Source organism: Trichechus manatus, unplaced genomic scaffold (genome assembly GCF_000243295.1).
Source record: "Trichechus manatus latirostris isolate Lorelei unplaced genomic scaffold, TriManLat1.0 scaffold00057, whole genome shotgun sequence".
Lineage (NCBI taxonomy): Eukaryota > Metazoa > Chordata > Mammalia > Sirenia > Trichechidae > Trichechus > Trichechus manatus.
The window spans coordinates 12,232,674-12,255,871 of record NW_004443993.1 but is presented as its reverse complement, the minus strand read 5'-3'; the positions used below and the strand labels follow the sequence as shown (position 1 = coordinate 12,255,871).

The following is a 23,198-nucleotide window of genomic DNA, read 5'->3' as shown; positions in this document are numbered from 1 at the left end:
TATGTGAGATCAAACTGACAACAGCAACTCAAAGGGTGTGATGAGAAGCCTAGGGGATAGTGAGTTGAAGATAATGGTGATGAAATAATTTAGAAAAGGATAGTGAGAATAGTGGCACAACTGGAAGAATGTAATTGATGTCACTGAATTGTACATGTAGAAATTTTTGAAATGGTGTATCTTTGGCTATGTATATTTTCACCAAAAAAAAAAAATGTCCTCCAACATTGAGAAAGGAGAGTGCTGATATACTGTGGGGTTGTTAAGCAACGTCATAAAACAATATGTGTACTGACTGTTTAATGAGAAACTATTGTTCTGTAAACCTTCATCTAAAGTACAATAAAAAAAACTAAAAAAAAAAAATAGGCAAAGATATGAACAAGCACTTCTCCAAAGAAGACATACAGGTGGCTAACAGACACATGAGGAAATGCTCCTGATCATTAGCCATTAGAGAAATGCAAATCGAAACTACAATGAGATACCATCTCACCCCAACAAGGCTAGTATTAATCCGAAAAACAAAAAATAATAAATGCTGGAGAGGTTGTGGAGAGACTGGAACACTTACACACTGTTGGTGGGAAAGTAAATTGGTACAAACACTTTGGAAATCAATTTGGTGCTTCCTTAAAAAGCTAGAAATAGAAGTACCATATGATCCAGCAATCCCACTCCTTGAAACATATCCTAGGGAAATAAGAGCCATCACACAAATAGATATATGCACACCCATGTTCATTGCAGCACTGTTCATGATAGTAAAAAGATGGAAACAACCTAGGTGCCCATCAACGGATGAATGGATAAACAAATTATGGTATATTCACACAATGGAATACTACGCAACGATAAAGAACAATGATGAATCCGTGAAACATAACATGGATGAATCTGGAAGGCATTATGCTGAGTGAATTTAGTCAGTTGCAAAAGGACAAATATTGTATGAAACCACTATTATAAGAACTCAAGAAAAGGTTTAAACACAGAAGAAAACATTCTTTGATGTTTCAATAACTAGACAGTAGACAAGAATTATCTTAGGTGAAGGGAAGGACAACACACACTACAGGGGAGTTTCCTGAATACAACTAAAACAGTTCGAGGGACAGAGTACCAGGGGCGGGGTCTGGGGACGATGGTTTCAGGGGACATCTAGGTCAACTGGCATAACAAAATTTATTAAGAAAATCTTCTGCATCCCACTTTGGTGAGTGGCATCTGGGGTCTTAAAAGCTAGCAAGCAGCTATCTAAGATGCATCAATTTGTACCAACCCACCTGGAGCAAAGGAGAATGAAGAACACCAAAGATACAAGGAAAGTATTAGCCCAAGAGACAGAAACGGCCACATAAACCAGAGACTTCATCAGCCCGAGATCAGAAGAACTAGATGGTGCCCGGCTACCACCAATGACCGCCCTGACAGGGAACACAACAGAGAGTCCTTGACAGAGCAGGAGAAAAGTTGTGTGTAGAACTCAATTTCTAGTAAAAAGACCAGACTTAATGGTTTGACTGAGACTGGAAGACATGGCCCCCAGACTCTCTGTCAACCCAGAACTAAAGTCATTCCTGAGGCCAGCTCTTCAGACAAAGATTAGACTGGACTATGGGACATAAAATGATACTTCTGAAGAGTGTGCTTCTTAGCTTAAATAGATACATGAGACTAAATGGACAGCTCCTGTCCAGAGGTGAGATGGGAAGGCAGAGAGGGTCAGGAGCTGGTTGAATGGACACGGGAAATCAGGGGTGGAAAGGAGCAGTGTGCTGTCACAGTATAGGGAGAGCATCTAGGGTCACATAGCAATGTACATATAAATTTCTGTATGAGAGACTAACTTGAGTTGTAACCTTTCACTTAAAGCACAATTAAAAAAAGAATACAATGCCATTTGTAATTGTTCAAAAAAAAGAAAACATGTACAAAACATGTACAGGACTTGTATGCTGAAAACTACAAAATGCTGAAGAAATTAAAGAAGTCTAAATAAATGGAGACATGCTATATTCATGGATGGGAAGACTCAACATACTAAAGATGACAATTCTTCCCAAATTGATATGTAGACTTGTCTTGTTGTTCTTGGGTGCTGTTGAGTTGACCCCATGTGACAGAGTAGAACTGCCCTATAGGGTTTTCTAGGCTGTTATCTTTACGGGAGCAGATTGCCAGGTCTTTCTCCCCTGGAGGGCTGGGTAGGTTTGAACCACCAACATTTCGGTTAGCAGCCAAGCGCTTCACCGTAAGCATCACCAGGGCTTGTTATACACTTTGCTCCTTTCTCCGTTCCATTTTGTATGGTCAAGCCAGCTTTAACCCACTCCTGCAAACTTGTGCCCTGGAGAACTGCCTGCAAAGTCACCCCCAAATGTAATTTCCAGATATGCCTTCCCTAGCAACCCTCCTGAGCAACAGTTCTGCTCGCCTAGCTTCAACCTTCTCTTCTGTCCCCAGCAGATAAGAACCCCTTTGCGCTCCCCAAAACCCTGCTCTTCTGCTTCAAGTAGACAAATCCGGCCCTGGCCTTAGGAGCCTAATTGCACCACCACCCCGGACGCTGACAAAGTCTCAAATCCCAGGTCCTGTTTGCTGTCTCGGTGTGCCATAAACTCCCTCCAGGATCTGTGAGTCATACACTCTTCCTTTCAGTTCTCTTGTGGGGCTCTTGCTGAATCCCCACTTCCTTTCCGGCACCACAGTGCGCCATTTTACTTAACATTTAAATCTAATTCACAATGCCTATAAAAATCCTAGCAAGATTTTTTGTAGATATAGACAAAACGATTTTAAAACTTACACAGGAAGGCAAAAGAACTAGAATAGCCAAAGCAATTTTGAAAGGAAAAAAAAGTGCAAAATATCATGCAACTCAACTTCCAGACATGTTAGAAAGCTGAAGACTGTGGTATTGGCAGGGGGACCGATAGATAGATCAATGGAACAGAAGAGAAAGCCCAGAAATAGGTCAACGCAAGTAAGGCCAACCGATTTTTGACAAAGATGCAAAAGGGTTTCAATGGAGGAAGAATGGTCTTTTCAACAAACAGTTCCAGAGCAATCGGAAAGTCCACTATCACAAGGTAAAAGTTTCCCAAGCCTGGGGTCCTGACTCTCCCTGTTGAGATGTAGCCCAGGGACGGTCAGTCCCTGGGACGCAGCAAGCACAGGAATGGACAGTTGGAGCTCCACACAGCTGCCTCTTCCCTCCACACAGTCTAGAAACTCTCCACCTTAGCTAGAACCCTAAGGAATCTGTCGCTAAGGCTGACCTTCACAGGTTTTCTCAATGGGTACAAACCACACTCCGACAACCCTGGACGTGAAAACAAAACAATTAACCGGAAAAAGCACCGAGGCGAACACAGTAGTTGCTGTTTGCTGTGGTCCAGAGTCTGACTCGTGGAGACCCCATGTGTGCGGAGGAGAACTGTTCATAGGGTTTTCAAGGCTGTGATGTTTCAGGAGCCGATCGCCAGGCGTTTCTTCCGACGTCTCTGGGTGGGTTTGGACTGCCACCCTTTCAGCTGGTAGTCCAGCACTGAACCATTTGCAGCTCTCAGGTCTCCTGAACCACAACTGTTGTTGGGTGCTGTGGAGTTGATTCTGACTCATAGCGACCCCATGTGGTGGCTGTGAGTCAACCATAATTAACACCCTCACAGAGGGCAGCCTTCTCATCCCCTCTCTCCCTCCCAAGCACATCTGCACTGGCTCCGCGGCTGTCCGTGCTCTGTCGCTTCTGCCCATAAATGGCGCCTTCGGTCCTTGTTCTGACTGCTGGGGAACACTGACGGTCTTAGCCTCCCCGGGACGACGCGACTGGGCCTTCCTTTACCTCCTTCGAAGGCTCAAGTTTGGACTCTGCTTAGAGTCACTGGCTTCAGGCCTCTGCTCCCCCGTCCAGGTGACACTCCAACACTGGTGTGAAGAGTGAAGGGAGGAGGCTGGGCTGAGAGGACAGACCCACCAGTGACGTCTGCAGAGGGAACCTCACCCCGAATCGGCTTCCGCTGATACGTCCCTAGGGAGGCCACTGGGGACAGAGGCCTGCAGGTTTAACAGGGTCCGGTTTCAGGGGGTGTTTATTCTCCTCTCTTGATCACTGTTCCCAATGCAACACAAGCCAATTACAAAGAACCATCCGCTGGCTCGGGAGTAATGATCATTAAAACACCACGATAAATAATTTTAAGTTGGTTCGAAAGTACCACGGGCGGGAAATAGTTAAGTCCTTGAGGTGGACCACAGAAGGGGAAGGAAGAGTTTGGGAATGAGGGGAGGGGGCTGGAATTTGGGGATTCAATGCCCGCCGTAGGCAGAGCTAGGCACGGGGGACAGGGTCGTGGATTTGGGCACCTGCTGCCCACACATACAGAAGCCTCCGGGGAAACCGGGTCCCCTGTGGGCCGCACAGCCCGTCCTGCCGGGCTCAGCCCGCTGGCTCTGCACACGGGGTCCTGAGAGCCCCTCTCACCCGAGACCCCGCAGACCGAGTCGGACCGTCGCCCCACGGTCTGTGCGGGACGCGGGGCTGCGGGCCGGGGGCGAGGTCGCCGCGCGAGGGGACAGACAGGACGCCGGGGTCCCGGGGCCGGCGCGCCCCGCCCTGCGAGCCCGAGGGGCCAAGGGCCGAGCCGCCGTCGGCTGACTCGGGGCCGGAGACCCCGGAGCGGGGTACGGGGACCCATTCATTATTTGCCGGCCCGCTTCTGGTCTCCGCGGCCCGCGCAGCTGAGAGGAACGGCACCGGCACTCGGGGCAGCGCGGGGCAGGACGTCACTCGGGCTTAAGGGGCGGTGCCTCGCCACCAAGGCCCCGCCCCAAGGCCCTTGATTGGACAGTGCGACCGGCCCCCGCCCCGAAGCCCTTGATTGGACATTGTTCCAGGAGGCTCCACCTCTGAAGGATTGAGTGACAGGAGAGGTGGACGCGCTTGTTGCTCAGAAGGCGGGGATTCGTCTAGGCCCCACCCCCATTCTCTGAGTGACAGACGGGACAGGAGCTCACGCAGCTCGCGGGGACCGGGCTCCTTCTCGGACCCCACTCCGTTACCTGAGTGACAGGGGAATCGGGAGCGCACGTGCCGAGTGGGCGGGCCTTGCTCTCGGCCCCGCCCCGGGACGCGGGACTTTAGCTTTTGAAACAGGCGCTCCGAGCCAGGCTGACCGCCGCTCCGCGGCCTCCCGCGTCTCCTCCAGGACGCGGCGACGCAGGTGCGCGCAGGGCATTCCAGACTCGGCTTCCAGGGGACCCACTCCTCGTCCAGAGCAGGAGGGGCGCCTAGGCGGGGAGAGGAGGGCCTGGTGTCCCCGGGGTCAGGGGTTGGACGGGGCTGCGGGGCACCCAGGGACCTGCTCCGTGTTTGGGACGCACTGAACAGTGGGGGCTCCACGTGTGATGAAGGGTCTGCGTCCCCCTGAGTGTGTAACCAGGATGGGGCGAGGGGCCCACGCCCCCTTTCTCACCCACAATCCAGGGATTTAGACCTGGAAACCTGGGGACTCCCCAGCTTTTGTCCTCTGAGCCAAGTTTGAACCCTGCAGCCCTGGCCAAATATATATTTGAACTTGATTTATCTTTACATAAGGAACGCTCACCAGATGTACAAGAAATTAATAAAACTGGTATCATTTACTTCTCAAATCTTCTCAAGTGACCGCTAAAATATTGCGAACATATGCCACGCTGGTAATGTGTAAGTCAGCACTCTGAGAAATACTGGAGGAAAATGAAGAAAATATATCCATTCAAAAAGAAACATTCTTTAAATTTGTAAATACATACTGAGTTCTCAGATGACAATAAAAGGAAACTAGCGTTCACAGGGCAGTAAGATCAACGTAAGGATGGGGCACTGAGCCTTAAAGGACCACGTGTGCCATCAAGTCACTTCCGACTCACAGCTACCCTACAGGGCAGAGTAGAACTTCCCAATGAGTTTCTAAGGCTGTAGTCTTTAGGGAGCTGTGATGGTTCAGGCTGTGTATTAACTTGGCTGGGCCACGATTCTCAGTGGGTTGGCCGTTCTGATGTGGTTTGGCAGTCGTATAATAATGTCATCATCTCCCTGATGAGCTCTGGTATGTGATCACCTCCATGGTGAAATCTGTGAGTAGCCAAAGGGAGTTTCCTTGGAGGTGGCCTGCATCCAATATAGGTAGACTCTCTGGCAAGGCTCACGGGCTTTTGCTCGCTCTGGATCCTGCAGCTGGCCCCTGTTCATCGGACCTCAGGTTCTTGTGACTTGAGCTAGCAGCTTACCTGCAGATCTTGGGATTCATCAACCTCCAGTCTATGAGCCAGTGGCCTGCCACCTTACCTGCCAATCTTGGGCTTTGTCAGCCTCCACAGCTTAGGAGCCAGAGGCCTCCTGTCTGACCTGCCAGCCCCTGCAGCTACATGAGTCAGAAGCCCCCAGCCTGACCCATGGACTTGGGACTTTCCCGCCTCTACAATCACGTGAGCCATTTCTTTGATATAAATCTCTCTCTCTATATATATATAGACACTTCACTGGTTTTGCTTCTCTAGAGAACCCAGCCTAAGACAGGACCCTTGGTGGCACAGTGGTTAAAGCACTTGGCTACTACCAAAAGGTTGGTGATTTGAACACACCAGCTGCTCCACGGGAGGAAAGTGCTAGCAGTCTGCTTCCATAAAGGTTTACTCCATAGCAAGGGTTTTTTAGGAATTTTTAAGGAAGCAGATTGCTAGGTCTTTATCCCACAGAGTGGCTGGTGGTTTAGAACCGCCAACCTTTTGGTTACCAGTGGATCACTTAACCACTGCATCACCAGGGCTCCTTTTTAAGATCACATGCTCCTGTCTTTATCCTTATGGGGACTTGACTTCTGGAAATATATTTTTAGTTAATTTAACTACTCATATTTTTGCAGTAAGGATGTCCTATATACGAGATAGCTGGGCCAGATGATACTGACTGAAACTGGTAGAAGAATCCCATTATTCCACACCAACTGAACAACAGAGCCAGGACGACTCACACCAGCAAAGGGGCCAATCCCACAGCCTCCCAAATGGAGGCCCACATGCAAGAGGCTTCAAGATGCTCCACGGGATTCATAACCAAATATTAAATGTCTCCTTAAAAAAACAGTTCCCTAAAGACAAAAAGAGGATTGCTAATTATAAGTTTGACATAAGATTTCTCACTACTGGCTACTATTGGGCTTATATTGAGTTTCTGAATATCTGGAAGAAAAATCAGAGGTTCACCAAGCAAGAGAGTTCAATGGCTCCACCAGTCAGTAATTTAATTCTGCAATATATTGGGTAAGTGGGTTTTATGATTATATTCTATAACATTTTCAAAACTAACATTTGGTTTTATACATTTCTGCGAGGAAATCATGATTTGACACTAATACTAAGGACAAATGCACAAATAAACAGTAATAGACATGGCAGAATTGACCCTTTTATTCCTAGAATATATTCATTAAAGTTGAGAGAGAAAATTAACGGTGATTTAACCAGATGTGACAAAAAGTTAAGACAAACAAGTCAAGATACCATAAATCTCTATGGAAGCAGACTGCCACATCTTTCTCCCACAGAGCAGCTGGTGGTTTCCAACAACTGACCCTTTGGTTATGTACCAAAATAAACCACCCTAGCTCATCCAAAGCTGTGTAAGGGTGGAGGCCTGGAAGCTCACACCACACATCTCCCATCGAGCCAAGAAGAGCCAAGGAAATGCGATATCTGGGAACAGGGGACCGGAAGCTGAGGGGAGGGACAGCGGAGGTGGGCTTCCTCCACTTCTTTTTCAGTCCATGGCCTATATCCCCTTCTCAGCCTGGGAGAACCTGCGCTACAGGGGAGAGCGCCACCCCACGGAGCTGTGCCTGTGCACCACAGAGAAGATAAAACTCCCAGGAGTCACTGGGGCACAGCTCTCTCATGTGCGGTCCACGCTGTATGCTGGGAGCCATCTGAAGGACAAACGTCTAGTGTCTGAGCGCCTTCTTTTTTAAAAGAAAAAAATTTTGATGGCATAATATATAACAAAACTTGAAAATGGAAAGGTAAAACTTTTACTTACTGAATGAGAAAAAACACCGACAAATTTTATGTACTATAGCTAAAAGAAAATGGAGCCCTGGTGGCACAGTGGTTAAGAGGTTGGCTGCTAACAAAAAGGTCGGCAGTTTGAATCCCCCAGCCGCTCCTTGGAAACTGTATGGGGCAGTTTTACTCTGTCCTACAGGGTCACTGTAAGCCAGAATCGAGTATAGGCAATGGGTATAGCTAAAAGAGTTCTAAGAGTATTCTTTCTCACTTACATGTTTATTCCTGAAAAGGATTATAAATTCACTCCCTATAGTCCACTTTATGGATGAGGCACTGATAAAGGAAAGGCAATACCACGCTGTAAAACAGGGTCAGTGGTAGCAGCGCCAGAACCTGTCTAGCTTCAGGGTGGAAGATCAGCCCAAGGTTGATTCCTATGAAGTGAAGGTCAGACACACCTCCTCTCTCCAACCTTCTTACCAATTCTGACACCAGCCATCCCGCCCACAGCACTCTCTACTACTTTGCTGGGTTCGATGATCCACTGCAATCATAGAACTCAGACCATACTTACAGTTATTTATTAAGAAACAGGGTACAACTTGAGATCAGGATCAACAGGCTACAACTCAGGATCAGAATCAGGAAGCATGAAGGCAAAGTTTTCCTTCTGCAGTGCAGGCGAGCTCTCTCAGCTCCTCTCAGCCATGCAGGCTTTCTCTCAGTCCCCTCAGGAGAGGCTCCTCTTGGCCCTGTTGTCTGTCACCGTTGGCTCTGACCACTGGGCCCCTTCTGGACCTCTCACTGCCTTAAGTGTTATAGCCCTTAACCTTTGTTACAGCTCTTTTAGGAGGTTCCTTGAGTCCTCTCTCTCTCTGCTTCTGTTTTCTCTCTTCTTCCTTCTGCTTCTTTTCTTCTGTCTATGAAAACTCTGTGGTGTTGTCTGCTTATATACACAACTCCTTGTCAATTTCAAGACATGGTCCCTCCTACCAGGGCCACAAACTGACCAATCCCCTCTTGGTAGGCCACAGACACTTCATCTTATAGTCTATTGACCAAACCCTGCAAGATGCATAGCAATCACAGGACAGACTGCAGGTAAGGACAAGACAAAAAGTATCAAACTACAAGTTGTTTACAGTTTACCCAGGAAATGTCAATCAACCTGGACAAAAGCAACAAACCCTCTGGGGTAGAAAACTAGAGCAATGCTAATTCCTTAGGGCTTAGGGGGAAAAAATCTCAAGCTGTTTTTCAAAAAAACCAAGGCAAAAGTAGCCACATAAAGGAACTCATTTCACTATACACATATATAAACATTTTCTCCTGGCGTGAATTTTCTAGAGCATGATACATGATTTACTTTTTAGGAGGTTTTCTCATCTGACATTTATACTGTTCGTCTCTGGTGTGTGTTCTCACATGGTATGTTAAAGAGGTGAAGAAAGAGCTTTTCCACATTGCTTACATTCATAGCTTCTCTGCAGTATGCACTGCCAAATGTTCTTTAAAGTGTGACAGTTGACTGAAGCCTCTCCCACACTGCTTACATTCATAGGGTGTCTCTCCAGTGTGCACTCTCATATGTTGTGTTAAAAATGAGGGGAACTTGAAGTTTTTTCACATTCCTTACATTCACTGGGTTTCTCACCAGTGAGCATGTTCACATGTACTAGCAGGAATGACGATCGACTGTTTTCCCACATTACATAAATTCACAGGTTTTTTTGTCCAGTGTATATTCTCACATGTCCATACAATGGACTGCCAGAAGAATGAACAAATCTGTCTTGGAAGAAGTACAGCCAGAATGCTCATTAGAAGCAAAGATGGTGAGACTTCCTCTCACATACTTTGGACAGGTTATCAGGAGGGATCAGTCCCTGGAGAAAGACATCGTGCTTTCTAGAGTAGAGGGTTAGCAAAAAAGAGGAAGACCCTCGATGAGATGGACTGACACAGTGGCTGCAACAACGGGCTCAAGCATAACAACTGTGAGGATGGTGCAGGACCAGGCAGTGTTTCCTTCTGTTGTACACAGAGTCACTATGAGTCGGAACCAACTCGACGGCACCTAACAACATATTGTCATATGTCTTTGAAAGCATGTTCACTGAAAGCTTTTCCACATTGCTTATGTTCATAGAGTTTCTCTCCAGTGTGTGTTTTCATAAGTCTCTAAAGGTGTGGCAGTCAACTGAAGGCTGTCCCTTACTGCTTACAGTCATAGGGTTTCTCTCAGTTTCGAACTAGTTCCATTTCAAACCCCTGCTGAGAATTTGCATTTCTAACAAGTTCCCAGGTGTTATGGATTGAAGTGTGTCCCCCCAAAAATGTGTTGTAAACCATATCCCCTATATCTGATCATGTAAAAGAGCTGAACAGAAGATTTCAAAGGGCAGCTTGAGAAGACAAAGTGTTACAATGAAACGTGCAAAGACCTGGAATTAGAAAACAAAAAAGGAAGAACACACTTGGCATTTCTCAAGCTGAAAGAACCAAAGAAAAACTCAAGCCTTAAGTTACAACAGTGAAGGATCCTATGGGCAAAATACTGAATGACGCAGGGAGCATCAAAAGAAGATGGAAGGAATACAAAAGAGTTACTGTACCAAAAGAATTGGTTGATGTTCAAACATTTCAGGAGATAGCATAAGATCAAAAAACAATGGTACTGAAGGAAGAAGTCCAAGCTGCACTGAAGGCACTGGTGAAAAACAAGGTTCCAGGAATTGATAGAATACCAATTGAGCTGTTTCAACAAATGAGTGCAATGCTGGAAGCACTCACTCGTCTATGCCGAGAAATTTGGAAGACAGCTACCTGGCCAACCAACTGGACAAGATCCATATTCATGCCCATTCCAAAGAAAGGTGATCTGTCATGGATTGAATTGTGTCCCCAAAAAATATCTGTCAACTTGGCTGGGTCATGATTCCCAGTATTGTATGATTGTGTACCATTTTGTAATCTGATGTGATTTCGTTATGTTGTAAACTCTATCACTATGATGTAATAAGATGGATTAGCGGCAGTTATACTGATAAGGTCTACAAGATTAGTGTCTTAAGCCAATTTCTTCTGACATATAAAAGACAGAAGCGAGCAGAGACACATGGGGCCCTCATACCACCAAGAAAGCAGCACCAGGAGCAGAGTGTGTCCTTTGGATCTGAGGTTCTTGCACTGAGGTGCTCCTAGACCAAGGGAAGATTGATGACAAGGACCTTCCTCCAGGGCCGACACAGAGAGAAAGCCTTGAATTTGGACTTGTAGCCAAGAGAATAAATTTCGCTTTGTTAAAATCCATCCACCTGTGGTATTTCTGTTATAGCAGCACTAGATCACTAAGACATGATCCAACAAAATGCAGAAATCATCGAACAATATCATTAATATCACACTTAAGTGAAGTTTTGCTGAAGATAATTCAAAAGCAGTTGCAGCAGTACATCGACAGGGAACTGCCAGACATTCAAGCCAGATTCAGAAGACGATGTTGGAGGAGGGATATCATTGCTAATGTCACATGGATCTTGGCTGAAAGCAGAAAATACCAGAAAGATGTTTATCTGTATTTCATTGACTATGCAAACGAATTTGACTGTGTGAATCATAACAAATTATGGATACCATTGAGAAGAATAGGAATTCCAAAATACTTGTGCTCATGTAGAACGTGTACATAGACCAAGAGGCAGTCATTCAAACAGAACAAGGAGATACGGAGTGGTTTAAAATCAAGAAAGTTGTGTGTCAGGGTTGTATCCTTTCACTATACTTACTCAATCTGTATGCTGAGCAAATAATCCAAGAACCTGGACTATGAAGAAAATCGTGGCATCAAGATTGGAAGAAGACTCATTAACAAACTGCGATATGCAGAAGACACAACCTTGCTTGTTGAAAGTGAAGAGGACTTGAAGCACTTACTGATGAAGATCAAAGACTATAGCCTTCAGTATGGATTACACCTCAACATAAAGAAAACAAAAATCCTTGCAAGTGACGGATAAAAAACATTATGATAAATGGAGATAATATTGAATTTATCAAGGATACCATTTTACTTGGATCCACAATCAACACCCATGGAAGCAGCAGTCAAGAAATTAAATGACATACTGCATTGGGGAAATCTGCTGCAAAAGAACTTTTTAAAGTGCTAAAAAGCAAGATGTCACTTTGAGGACTAAGGTATGCCTGACCCAAGCCATGGTATTTTCAATCATCTCATATGCATGTGAAAGCTGGGCAATGAATAAGAAAGACTGAAGAACTGATGCCTTTGAATTATGGTGTTGAAAAATGTTGAATGTACCATGGACAGCCAGAAGAATGAACAAATCTGTCTTGGAAGAAGTACAGCCAGAATGCTCCTCAGAAGTGAGGATGGCAAGACTTCACCTCACGAACTTTGGACATGTTATCATAAAGGACCAGTCGCTGGAGGACATCATGATTGATAGAGGGTCAGCGAAAAAGAGGAAGACCCTCAATGAGATGGACTGACACAGTGGCTGCAACAGTGGGCTACAACATAGCAACGACTGTGGGGATGGTTGTAACACAGGGTCGCTATGAGTCTGAATCAACTTGATGGCACCCAACAACAAATAGCTGTGGTTATAATCTCATTTGGGAATGGGTTTTCTTTGTAAATGAGGCAGAATTAGTGTAGGCTGTGTCTTAAGTCAATCTCCTTTGACATATAAAAGAAATTAAACAAGCAAGAAAGTGGAGCAGAGATGGGGAAGAGAGATGCCAAGCCACATGAAGACCACCCAGTAGCAGAAGCTCAGAAAAGACAAGGGCCTTCCTTCAGAGCCAACAGAGAGAAAGCCTTCCTCTAGAGCCAGCAACCTAAATTTGGACATCCAGGCTCCTAAACAGTTAGAAAATAAATTTGTTTGTTAAAACCGTCCACTTGTGGTATTTCTGTTTTAGCAGCATTGGATAACTAAGACACTAGGTAATGCTAATGCTGCTGGTTGGGACCAATTCTGAGAACCACTAGTAGAGCAGTTGTTCTCAAAATTCATTATACATAAAGAATCACCTGGGGATGTCGTTAAAATGTAGATTCTGACTCAGTATATCTGAGGTGGAAATGCAAATTCTCAGCAGGGGTTCAAACTGGAATGAACCGGTTCGAAACCCTGGTTTCTCTCCACTGTGCAATCTCGTATGTTGTTGTAATGAAGAGGAAAGCAGGAAGACTTTGCCACATTGTTTACATTCATGAGTTTTCTCTTCACTGTGCAATCGTTTATGTGTCCGTAAAGATGATGACCACTTGAAGGTTTTCCCGCATTCCTTACATTCAAAGGGTTTCTCTTTACTATGGGTTCTTTCATGTCTTTGAAAGTAATCACTATCACTGAAGGCTTTCCCACAATGCTTACATTCATAGGGTTTTTCTCCTGTGTGTGTTCTCATATGTCTTTGAAGGTGTGTCGGATGAATGAAAGCTTTCCCACATTGCTTGCAATCATAGGTTTTCTCTCCACTGTGCAATCTCATATGATTTTGTAAAGATGGGGCACAAAGAAAGACTTTGCCACATTGTTTACATTCATAGGGTTTCCCTCCATTGTGCATTCTCATATGTACTGGTAAAGATGAGTGACACTTGAAGGTTTTCCCACATTCCTTACATTCATACGGTTTCTCTTTAGTATGGGTCCTTTCATGTCTTAAAAAGGAATGGAGATAAATGAAGGTTCTACTGCATAATTTACACGCGTAAGGTCTTTCTCCACTGTGACTTTTCACATGCGTTCTTAGGTCTGATGGAAACCGAAAGGATTTCCCACATTCCTGACACTGATATGGTTTGTATCCAGTGTGATTTGCAATGTGCCTCTTAAGGGAGGTATGATGTATGAAGATTTTTCCACACTCACTGCATCTGTATGGATTGACTCCAGTAAGAGTTTTCTTGTACATACTAATATTTGGAATCTGGCTGAAAGTTTCTCCACATCTATTACGTTTAGTACCTTCACAGAGTCTCTCAACCATATGATTTCTGTTAAAATAGGGAAGTATGTTATTTATAGTATATTAATGATTCATATATTAACAATGGGCTCAAGCATAGCAACAATTGTGAGGATGGTGCAGGATGGGGCAGTGTTTCGTTCTGTTGTGTATAGTGTTGCTGTGAGTTGGAACTGACTTGACACCTAACAACAACAATTTATTAATATTTACTAATAAATATTAGGATTCCATTTTACTCAGTTAATCATGTCAGTAAAAAAAGTAGGTTTTTGGGCCTATTTGAATTGTTAGAGTAGAATAAACTAAATGCTCTCAAAAAGGGCACAAGCACAACTATTAATATTTCTTACATATGGGGTTTCCTTACAATTATTTCCTACTGATTTATGGTTCAAACACTCAATGTATAAGTCAAATTAATGAAACTTTTTTGTGAAAATTTTCTTGTGAATGAACAAAAATGCAGCTAGGCATATGTGTGGTTTCTGCTTGTTCATTCACTGCTCTAATTTCAACAAATACTAAGATTCTCTCCTGGGACACTGCTTTCTCTTTTAAGTGCAACTCACCTCAGATACTTCCCAAGGTTTTTGTGCTGATCTTCAATGCTAAGGCCTTCCCAAATTTTTCCTAAAATGGAGGCCAAAGAATCCCTTCTTGTAAACTTTAGTATTTTATGCCCCTTAAATATTTGTTTCCCATAAATATTCTGTAGAGAAACTGACCCAATGTCCTTAAATTGAGTCTCATCATCTGAAACAAAAAAAAAAAAAAGTGAACAAAATCTTACAAGGAAGAAAGGATCTGTTAGTAAAAAAAGAGGTTGAGAAACTTAGCTGTTTCAGGGCTTTATCACTAAAAGTCCCCAGGGGCCAAAGAGAAAGCAATTTCATAGACATAGTAAAATCCTCACGAGGGTCCAAACTTCTCCAAGCCTCAAAATGAGCTGTGAAACCTATATCCACACTGATGGCATTAAGTCTTCACAACACTAAGGGAACTTCAGGTCTTTTCACAAAGTCAGGAAAAAAAAAAACTCAATATACAGATTCTCATGGTCATGGAGAAACTTAAAACTCTAGCACCATGATGGCGGTGACCATGTATGTCTTACTGACCAGTGTATTCCTCTCAACACATTTCAAGTCTTGGAACAGCCTTATGAGCTAGAAGTGATTGTTCTCTAAATAACTATGTGAAGGAGTAATGTCATTCTTACCTAGTGAGGCCAGGTTTCTGAAGGTTTCCAGCATCACATCTCTGTAGAGCTTCCTCTGAGCAGGATCCAGCAATGCCCACTCCTCCAGAGTGAAGTCCACAGCCACATCCTCAAATATCACGGACTCCTAAAACATATGATGTATGTGTGCAGGAGGATGGGTGAAGCTGACAGCACTGGAGGACTTCATTCATAAGCAGTTCAAACAAGATTCTGTGGTCTCCCACCAACTACCCTAAGAATCAAGCATCAGAACTCTTACTCTCTGTCTACACTAACACAGAAACAGCACTAACAACACTGCAACCACTTGAAGTCATACTCCTATCAGAAGGGTTCAGGGTACACCAAAAAAATGAGCTTAATACTATAGACATGTAACAACTCTTTCTACTTTATGATTATCAACTCCATGTTAAAAAAAATTTCATCTCCTTCCCTACTGCTCACCACATCACTCAGCACTACATCAAGCAAAGGGTCTGAGATCTGGTAGCACCAGATCTCACCTAACTTCAGGAGGGGGGGATGATAATCAGCATCACCCCAACGGTGATTCCTACAGGGTGGAGGTCAGACATACCTCTACTCTCCAATCTTTTTTACCAATTCTGACACCAGCCGCCCTCCACACGGCACTCTTTACTTCTCTCCTGGCTCCAGTAATTTGTTGCATTGGCCACACACAACTCACAGACCATACTCACAGTTACGGGGTTTATTAGGGGAGTAATAGGCTACAACTCAGGATCAGCTCAGGAAGCACAAGGCAAGGTCTGGAAGGCTACCCCAAAGTGAGGCACATATCCCCCTCCCTTCTTTAGTGTAGCACAGCTCTCTCTCCCTCCCTCTCTCTTCTCTCTCGGGCCTCTGGTTGTCTTCAGTGTTACAGCCCTTGACCTGCATTTCAACATCTTTAGCTCCACTGTCAAGCCTTCTGCCTGAAGACGCTCAGCTGTTTCTCTTTGTCTGCTTCTCTCTTTTCTTCTCTGCTTGCCTCTGACCATCTTTGTGGGGTTGGCTCCTTATATAGGCAAGTGGCTCAATCCAATTGGGCAGATTTTCAAGCCATTATCTGCACAATAACTGACCAATCCCCTTGCTGGACTAAACTGACCAATCTCCTCACTGGACTGGAAGTGTCTCCATCTACTTGCATAATAACTAATATTTTCTCCCGGCAGGGACTGGCTTCTCCAAAGAACTAGGGAAACTGTAAGAACCCCTCAGGGCCCAGGAGAAAAACCTCCCAAGTTGTCTCCCCTTTTTTCTCTTTCACAGAACCAAGACAAAAGGCCACATAAAGGAACCCATTTCACCACAGGGTCAAACCTAGAAGAAATTTTAAAGAATAAAAAAACCTTTGAAGAACTGAGAACTATTCCTTCTATTCCCCTCACCAAACATGAGAGGCCAAGTGGCCTAAGGAAACCCAACTTGCAGCAAGGGCCAGCTAGTAACAGCATCTTCAAGAACTCTGGCCGTTGGAAGGAGACAGGTCCAATTGGCTCAATGAAAATATTCTTTTGTAGAAGTATTAATCTTAACTTATCTAACAGTTACCACAGGCTCAGTGAGTTCTGTGTGGCTTTTGCAACGAATTATCAAACCCAGTAGAGAAGTAGAGAGTGCCATGGGGAGAATGGCTGGTGTCAGACATGATAAAAAAAAAAAAAAAAGGTTGGAGAGTGAAGGTATGTGTGACCTCCACCTCACAGAAATCAGCTTTGTACTGATGCTGATTCTCCTCCCCTCAAGTAATGTAGATGAGGTATGATGCAACCACATTTCAATCATCAATAGACTTACATCCATAAGTAGGAGACAGAGAAAATACTGCCGTGCAAGAATTAGGATGCTAGAATTTACCTATTCAGCAGAGCAGCAGCAGGATAGGAATACCTATAGCGTTGGTACACAGTGATGTGCACTCCCTGGGTCAGCCTTAATCGCCCTGGGTACAGCTACCTGTAGTGCTTTTCCACAAATGATGCTAGACTTACTGGGCTTCCACGTGCAAAAACAAAGGACTCTAGACACAGAGCTTACATCCTTCATAAAAATTAACTTAAAATGGATCGCAGACCTAAATGTAAGGAGCAATATTATACAATTCACGGAACATAAGATAAGAGAAAATCTAGGTGACCTTGGGTTTGGAGATGATTTTGTAGATACACCACCATAAGCACCATCCACATGAGAAAACCATGATAAGTTATACTTCATTAAAATTAAACTTCTGCTCTATGAAGGCCACTATTAAGAGATTGAAATGGCAAGTCACAGACAGGGAGAGAATATTTGCGAAACACATCTCTCATAAAGGATGTTTCCAAAATACACAAAGTACACTTAAAACTCAGTAAGAAAGCATATAACCCAATTCCAAAATGGGCAAAAGGGCAAAGACACCTCACCAAAAATATACAGATACCAGATATATGGACATGGGCAGTCCCTAGGTTACAAACCTCCGCCTTACATACAAACTCGTCCTTGTCCATTAATGTTCTATAAATTTGTCCTCACTTTGAAACGACTGAACCAACTCCTACTTGCAATTCTTCATCACAATCACCTTCACTTGCTGCATGTGCAGCTTTTAAATCATTGAAAAGGCTTCAAGCCTTTTCTTGCACTAAAGTAAGGCTTAATAGGAACCGTATGCACCTATTCTGACTCCCTACAAATTCTTAAAGTCACACTTAGGAACAGATCTCATTCGTAACCGAGTGATTGCCTGTACGTATATCATGCACAGATAAAAAGTAAACATGTGAAAAGATGCTCAACACATTTCATTAGAGAACCGCAACTGAGAACAATGTGGCACCACTACACACCTATTACAATGACTAAAATCCAAGCCACTGATGACACCCAACACTCCTGAGGACGCGGAGTCCCAGGCACTCTCCTATGCTGCTGGTAGGAAAGCAAAATGGTACAGCCACTTTGGGAGACAATCTGGCAGTTTCTTACAAAGTTAAACACAGACTTACCACACAATCCAGGTATTTATCCAAATGAACTAAAACGGTAGGTGCAAATGAACACCTGCATATGAATGTTTATAAGCCCCTTTCTTCAAAATTACCAAAAACTGGAAGCAACTAAGATGTCCAATAAGTAAATGGATAACCACTGTGGTACATCCATAACATGGAGTATTACTTAGCGATGAAAAGACATGAGCTGCCAAAAGACATGGAGGACCCTGAAATGCATGTTGTTAAGTGAAGGAAGCCAGTCTGAAAAAACTACATGCTATCTGATTCTAACTGGATGACATTCTGGGAAAGGGAGAACTACAGAGATGGTAAAAAGGTCCGTAGTTGCCAGGGATTGAGCGGAGAGGGATGCCTAGGCGGAGCACAGATGAATTTCAGGGAAATGAAGCTGTTCTGTACAATACTGCAATGGTGGACCCACGGCATTCAGCATTTGTCAAAATTCATAGAACTGGAAAACTCAGAGCGAGAACTCTACTGTAAACTACGAATTTCAGTTAAGCAATGGATCCCTAATGGTTCATCCACTGTGACAAACGTACCATAATGGAATGGAGCAAAATATGTTAAGTAACAGAACAGTGTGCTGGGAAGAAGAGCTACATGGGGACTCTCTGTACTTTCTGCTCAATTTCCCTGTGAACTAAAAACTGGCCTAAAATCAGGTAAAAAAAATTACTGGGTAACATCAAAGCAGAATGAAAGAAATGGAAAGATGGCACGAGTTCTTAGAAGATTCAGTGCAACCAAGATGTCAGCGTCCTCTAAAGAGAACTATGGTCTTAATAAAACTCCATCAAATTCTTAAAAGCAGATGTTTTAGACCTTAGGAAACACTGAAAACATATATGAAGAACAAATGTCCAAGAATAACCAAAATGGTGCGAAGAACAAGGTGGAGGTTGTCTAATATAGGACAAGGATTTTAAAACTGCAGTAATCAAGACACTATAGTATTAGCACAGGAATCCACAACTAGATCCATGGAAAGAACAGTCGTCTACCAGCCCCGTATATGGAAACCTCATGCAATCTTTTTTAAATCTTTGAATGCTTCATTAAGTTTAAACAAATAAATACAAACGATATTTTACTTTTTTAAAATAGTTTTAAATTTTAATTAGCAATGAGTTTACTGATTAGGGAATCCAGATCTAATTATCTACACGCTAACATTTATAAAGGTACAAACCCACTTTGGCATATTTTAAAAGGGACAAACTCAGTGACTGAAGAACCCAGCAAAATCACTCAAACCCAATGTTTATGTACAAAGGGGGAAATAAAAGTGTAAGGCACCTTTTAGGACTCAATACACACCTAAAAAACTTAGGACACGCGTTCTGGGGAGAAAAAAGGTGAGCAAGAATTTTTAACAAATGGAATGCAAGATTTGAACATTTGCAATATTTTTCCTGAAATTCGCGTCTTTCTCGCCTTTTCCAAGTATTTTAACCCATCTTTCAAGCTCTTTTAATGTAACGTACAGACCATGCAGACCAAGTAGGACCCTCCCTCACGGTCTGTCGGGCAGCAGAGCTCCGGGCCGGGGGCGAGGTCGCTGCGCGCGGGGACGGACAGGACACGGAGTGGGGTGGGGACACCGGGGTCGCGCGCACGACCGCTTTCAGCCGCTCTGAACCGGCCTCTCCCCTCACCCGAGTCTCCGACACCCGGCCCACGCTCACCATCTCCCGGTCCCGCTTCTGGGGGACCCCAGAGCGTCTTCCTTGCGGCCTGGCGCCCAGAGCAGCTGAGAGGGGACAGGGACTCGGACACCAGGGACCGCTAGGGGGCGGTGAGGCGCGTTCGCACTGAGGTCACGCGCACGAGGACGTCAAGTGGGTTTACGGAGCGGCGCCCCGGCCCAGGAGCCTCTGATTGGACAGTGTGCCGGCCACGCCCCGAAGGCTCTGATTGGATAGTTCTCCAGCCGGCCAATCTCCTGGACGGCTGAATGACAAAAGGGCGGAAGATGCTTGGCCGGGGGGCGTGGCTTCCTCTGGCCCCACCCCCGGGACGTGCGCATTGGACGCATGCGCTCTGGCTGCGGGCGAATACGGGCGTCGTCCCGGAACTTCCTGCGTCTCCTCCCTGGACGCGGGGACACGGGTGCGCGCAGGAACTGCAGATTCGGCTTCCAGGAGGCCGACCCCACGTCCAGAGCTGGAGGGGCGCCCAGGCAGGGCGAGGACAAGAGGGCCTGGTGTCCCCGGGGTCAGGGGTCGGACGGGACCACGCAGGGACCTCTGCCTATATCTCAACACCTGCACTAAAAATTGACATTATCGTGGATGAATTTTCAGGAGAAACGTTTTTTCTAGTTGGTCTCGGAATCTTTGATTTTTTTTATTAAGTTCATTAAACAGGTGCATTTCTATTTCTAGTTTGCTTCTGTAAAACTCGACTGAATATTATTTTATGTATTATCACGATTTTTTCTGTCATCATTCCAATTTGGATTCTTCTGCCATCCCCCAATGACTCTGTTTACACTGTTCGCGGGGCCCCACTTCCCCACGCTCCTGAACTCAAGAGATTTGGATGAGTCCACACCACTGCCCTCTCTCATCCTCAGACACAAGCAGTTGCTTACAGAATACATCCCTGCAGGGAGCCCTCTGACTCCATTTCCGTTTCCACCCTCCCTCTCCCCACAAGGCTGACTCTGTTCCTAGGTGGGCTCAGTTTAAACCTCTTTATCACATCCTCTCTTGAACAGTATTCCCCTTGTGGGCCTTATTTTCCTTTTTGTTAATCTCTGTAGAATTTTCTTCTCGACACTCACACCCCTCTTTTCCTTTCCATATTTAGGTGCTTGTTGTCCATTTCCCCAACCTAACTGAAACTCCACTGGAAAAAAGCCTGTGGACACTTTTCCTCTCCAATTGTTAGGGGACCCTAGAGGTGGAGGACACCTAATAATCAGTACTCCACCAGTTATCAGGCCACTCACAGTCATCTCCCCACCACGACACTCACTTCCTCTAAGTTGTTTTGTAGACTCTCTGGAGAGCCCAGGATGGATCCAGATCTAACCAGCTCAGAGTGGTCAGACATGCCTAGAACAAAGAAGATCAACAGATGACCCCAGGCTGCCACGCATGCGCAATGACACAGGAGAACTCTTGCCAAGGAAGGCAGACTCATGTCAAAGAACCAAAATCACCAGACATACCTCATCCACAGTAGCCGAGCCCATTTCAAAAGTGAAGAGTCTGTCGGCTGCTTCCTTGCCAAGTCTTAGGCCTGCCCCATTATAAATGATCCGTAAAAACTATGAATATGTAGAACTTCCTGATCCTGCCCACCTGTCTGCCTCCACCCCTATATGAATATGTATAGTTCTCCAAACCTATAAAATGTAAATGCCTCCTCAAATCAAGGAACTCAATCTGAGGTTGATACCTCTGAGTTCCCGCTTGCTAGCCTGCAAAATAAACTTTCTTCCTCTCAAAACCAGCGTCTGAGAGATTGGCTCCTTGCACGCTGGGCACAGACCCACTGGTCCAGTTTCACAGTGTTGAGTCCGCACAGCACCTGGGTGGCCCTTGATGATGCTGCTGACCCTCCTACCCAGAGTACACCCTCAGACCCAGCCCACAGTGCAGTTAGAATCTGTATTTTACCAAGACCCCAGGGAGATTCTTGAGCACGTGAGAGTTTGAGGGGCACTCATAGCTCCATGGCAGGTGGGAACTGAAGGTATGAATATACCAATAGATTATTGTCTTGTCTACCTTTTGAGGCCTGTTAAGCCAGAGCAAGACTGAGAGAACTTTGTCCTGACCAAGAGAATGGATGCCGGTGCTATTGGCTGACATGGGGAAGCCAGGGCAAGAAGCAGATTGGCTGGGGTTGGATTCAAGATCTTATCTGCACTTTCACCTTGAGTGACATATGATTCATTCCAAGTGGAGATCTCAAATCAGCAACTGGACAGAGCAGTCTGTTCAGCAGTACCAGCTCAGAGATAGACATGGAGATGTAATACGTTTGTAGAAGTTATTACAAGCCTTAGTACAGATTTATTTCAATGAAGTAGATTGTAAAGGAAGAATGAGAGCAGGCCCAGGGTTAAGTCACAGGATTCCAAGAAAAAGGAAATTAATCAAATAAGCTCTTAGTGTAGAGATTTTGACTATATTATTCCCTTGGATCTAGCACTGGTCTGGGCCCATTAAATATTCCTTAAATGTTTGGGGGAGGGGATGTCCTTAGTGACACAGGTGGGTCTTTAGACTGGGTTGGTCTTGAAGCCCATAAGAACGTAGGGTCCAGGTCTCAACCTCTATGTTGCTTCCTCCCAGCCACAGGAAATCAGTGACACCCACCCTACCCCTGACTTATCTACCTGGAGCACAGGAAAAGCACAGTCCAGGCATGAATTAGGAAATTTATACATATCTGATATTGTGGAATTACCTATCTCAGGTGCAACTCCTACATTCTGGGCCAAAGTTCAGTGAAGTTGAATGAAGGCTTGAGTTTTACATAAAATGACTAAAATTCCAAAGGGAGTCCTCATCCCAAATGCCATCTCCAAAAAATGAAAAAGAAACTCATTTTTCTCCAGATGATAAGACTACCTGAAGGTGTTTACTAACCATCCTTCTTTTAGGCATTTGTGAATTTACCTCTCATGAATATTCAGTACTTTCACAATAAAGAAAATCTACTAAGTGGCATCATTTGTTCCATATATACATAATAAAGGAGCCCTGGTGGTGCAATGGTTAAATGCCCAGCTGTTAAACAAAGGGTTGGTGGTTTGAATTCACCAAGAGGATAGAAGCCAAGAAAGACCTGGCTATCTGCTCCCAAGATGTAATCCATACTGAAGGCTGTGGTCTTTGATCTTCATCAGTTAGTGCTTCAAGTCCTCTTCACTTTCAGCAAGCAAGGTTGTG

General features: G+C 44.7%; 2 protein-coding genes across 2 annotated transcripts in view; both read right to left on the bottom strand.

Annotated features, from left to right (window-relative positions):
- LOC111818999 (zinc finger protein 555-like) overlaps positions 1-20,074 on the bottom strand; it is a 52,742-nt gene extending 32,668 nt beyond the window's left edge. The window contains exons 1-3 of the mRNA XM_023733294.1: positions 19,977-20,074; positions 15,275-15,401; positions 14,625-14,808 (exon numbers count right to left, since the gene is read on the bottom strand). Of these exons, the coding sequence (XP_023589062.1) occupies positions 14,625-14,808; positions 15,275-15,401; positions 19,977-19,979 (314 nt within the window). The 5' untranslated portion in view covers positions 19,980-20,074. The remainder of the gene's footprint in view (positions 1-14,624; positions 14,809-15,274; positions 15,402-19,976) is intronic.
- Positions 13,086-14,733, bottom strand: LOC101359551 (zinc finger protein 14-like). The gene has a single exon (XM_023733293.1). The coding sequence runs from the start codon at positions 14,071-14,073 to the stop codon at positions 13,105-13,107; it is 969 nt and encodes a 322-aa protein (XP_023589061.1). The 5' UTR covers positions 14,074-14,733; the 3' UTR covers positions 13,086-13,104.
- Positions 20,075-23,198: the final 3,124 nt, after the last annotated feature.

What these genes read in the sequence shown, in the direction of transcription:
- LOC101359551 (XM_023733293.1), bottom strand. Translation starts at nt 14,073, where the DNA reads ATGGTTGAGAGACTCTGTGAAGGTACTAAACGTAATAGATGTGGAGAA.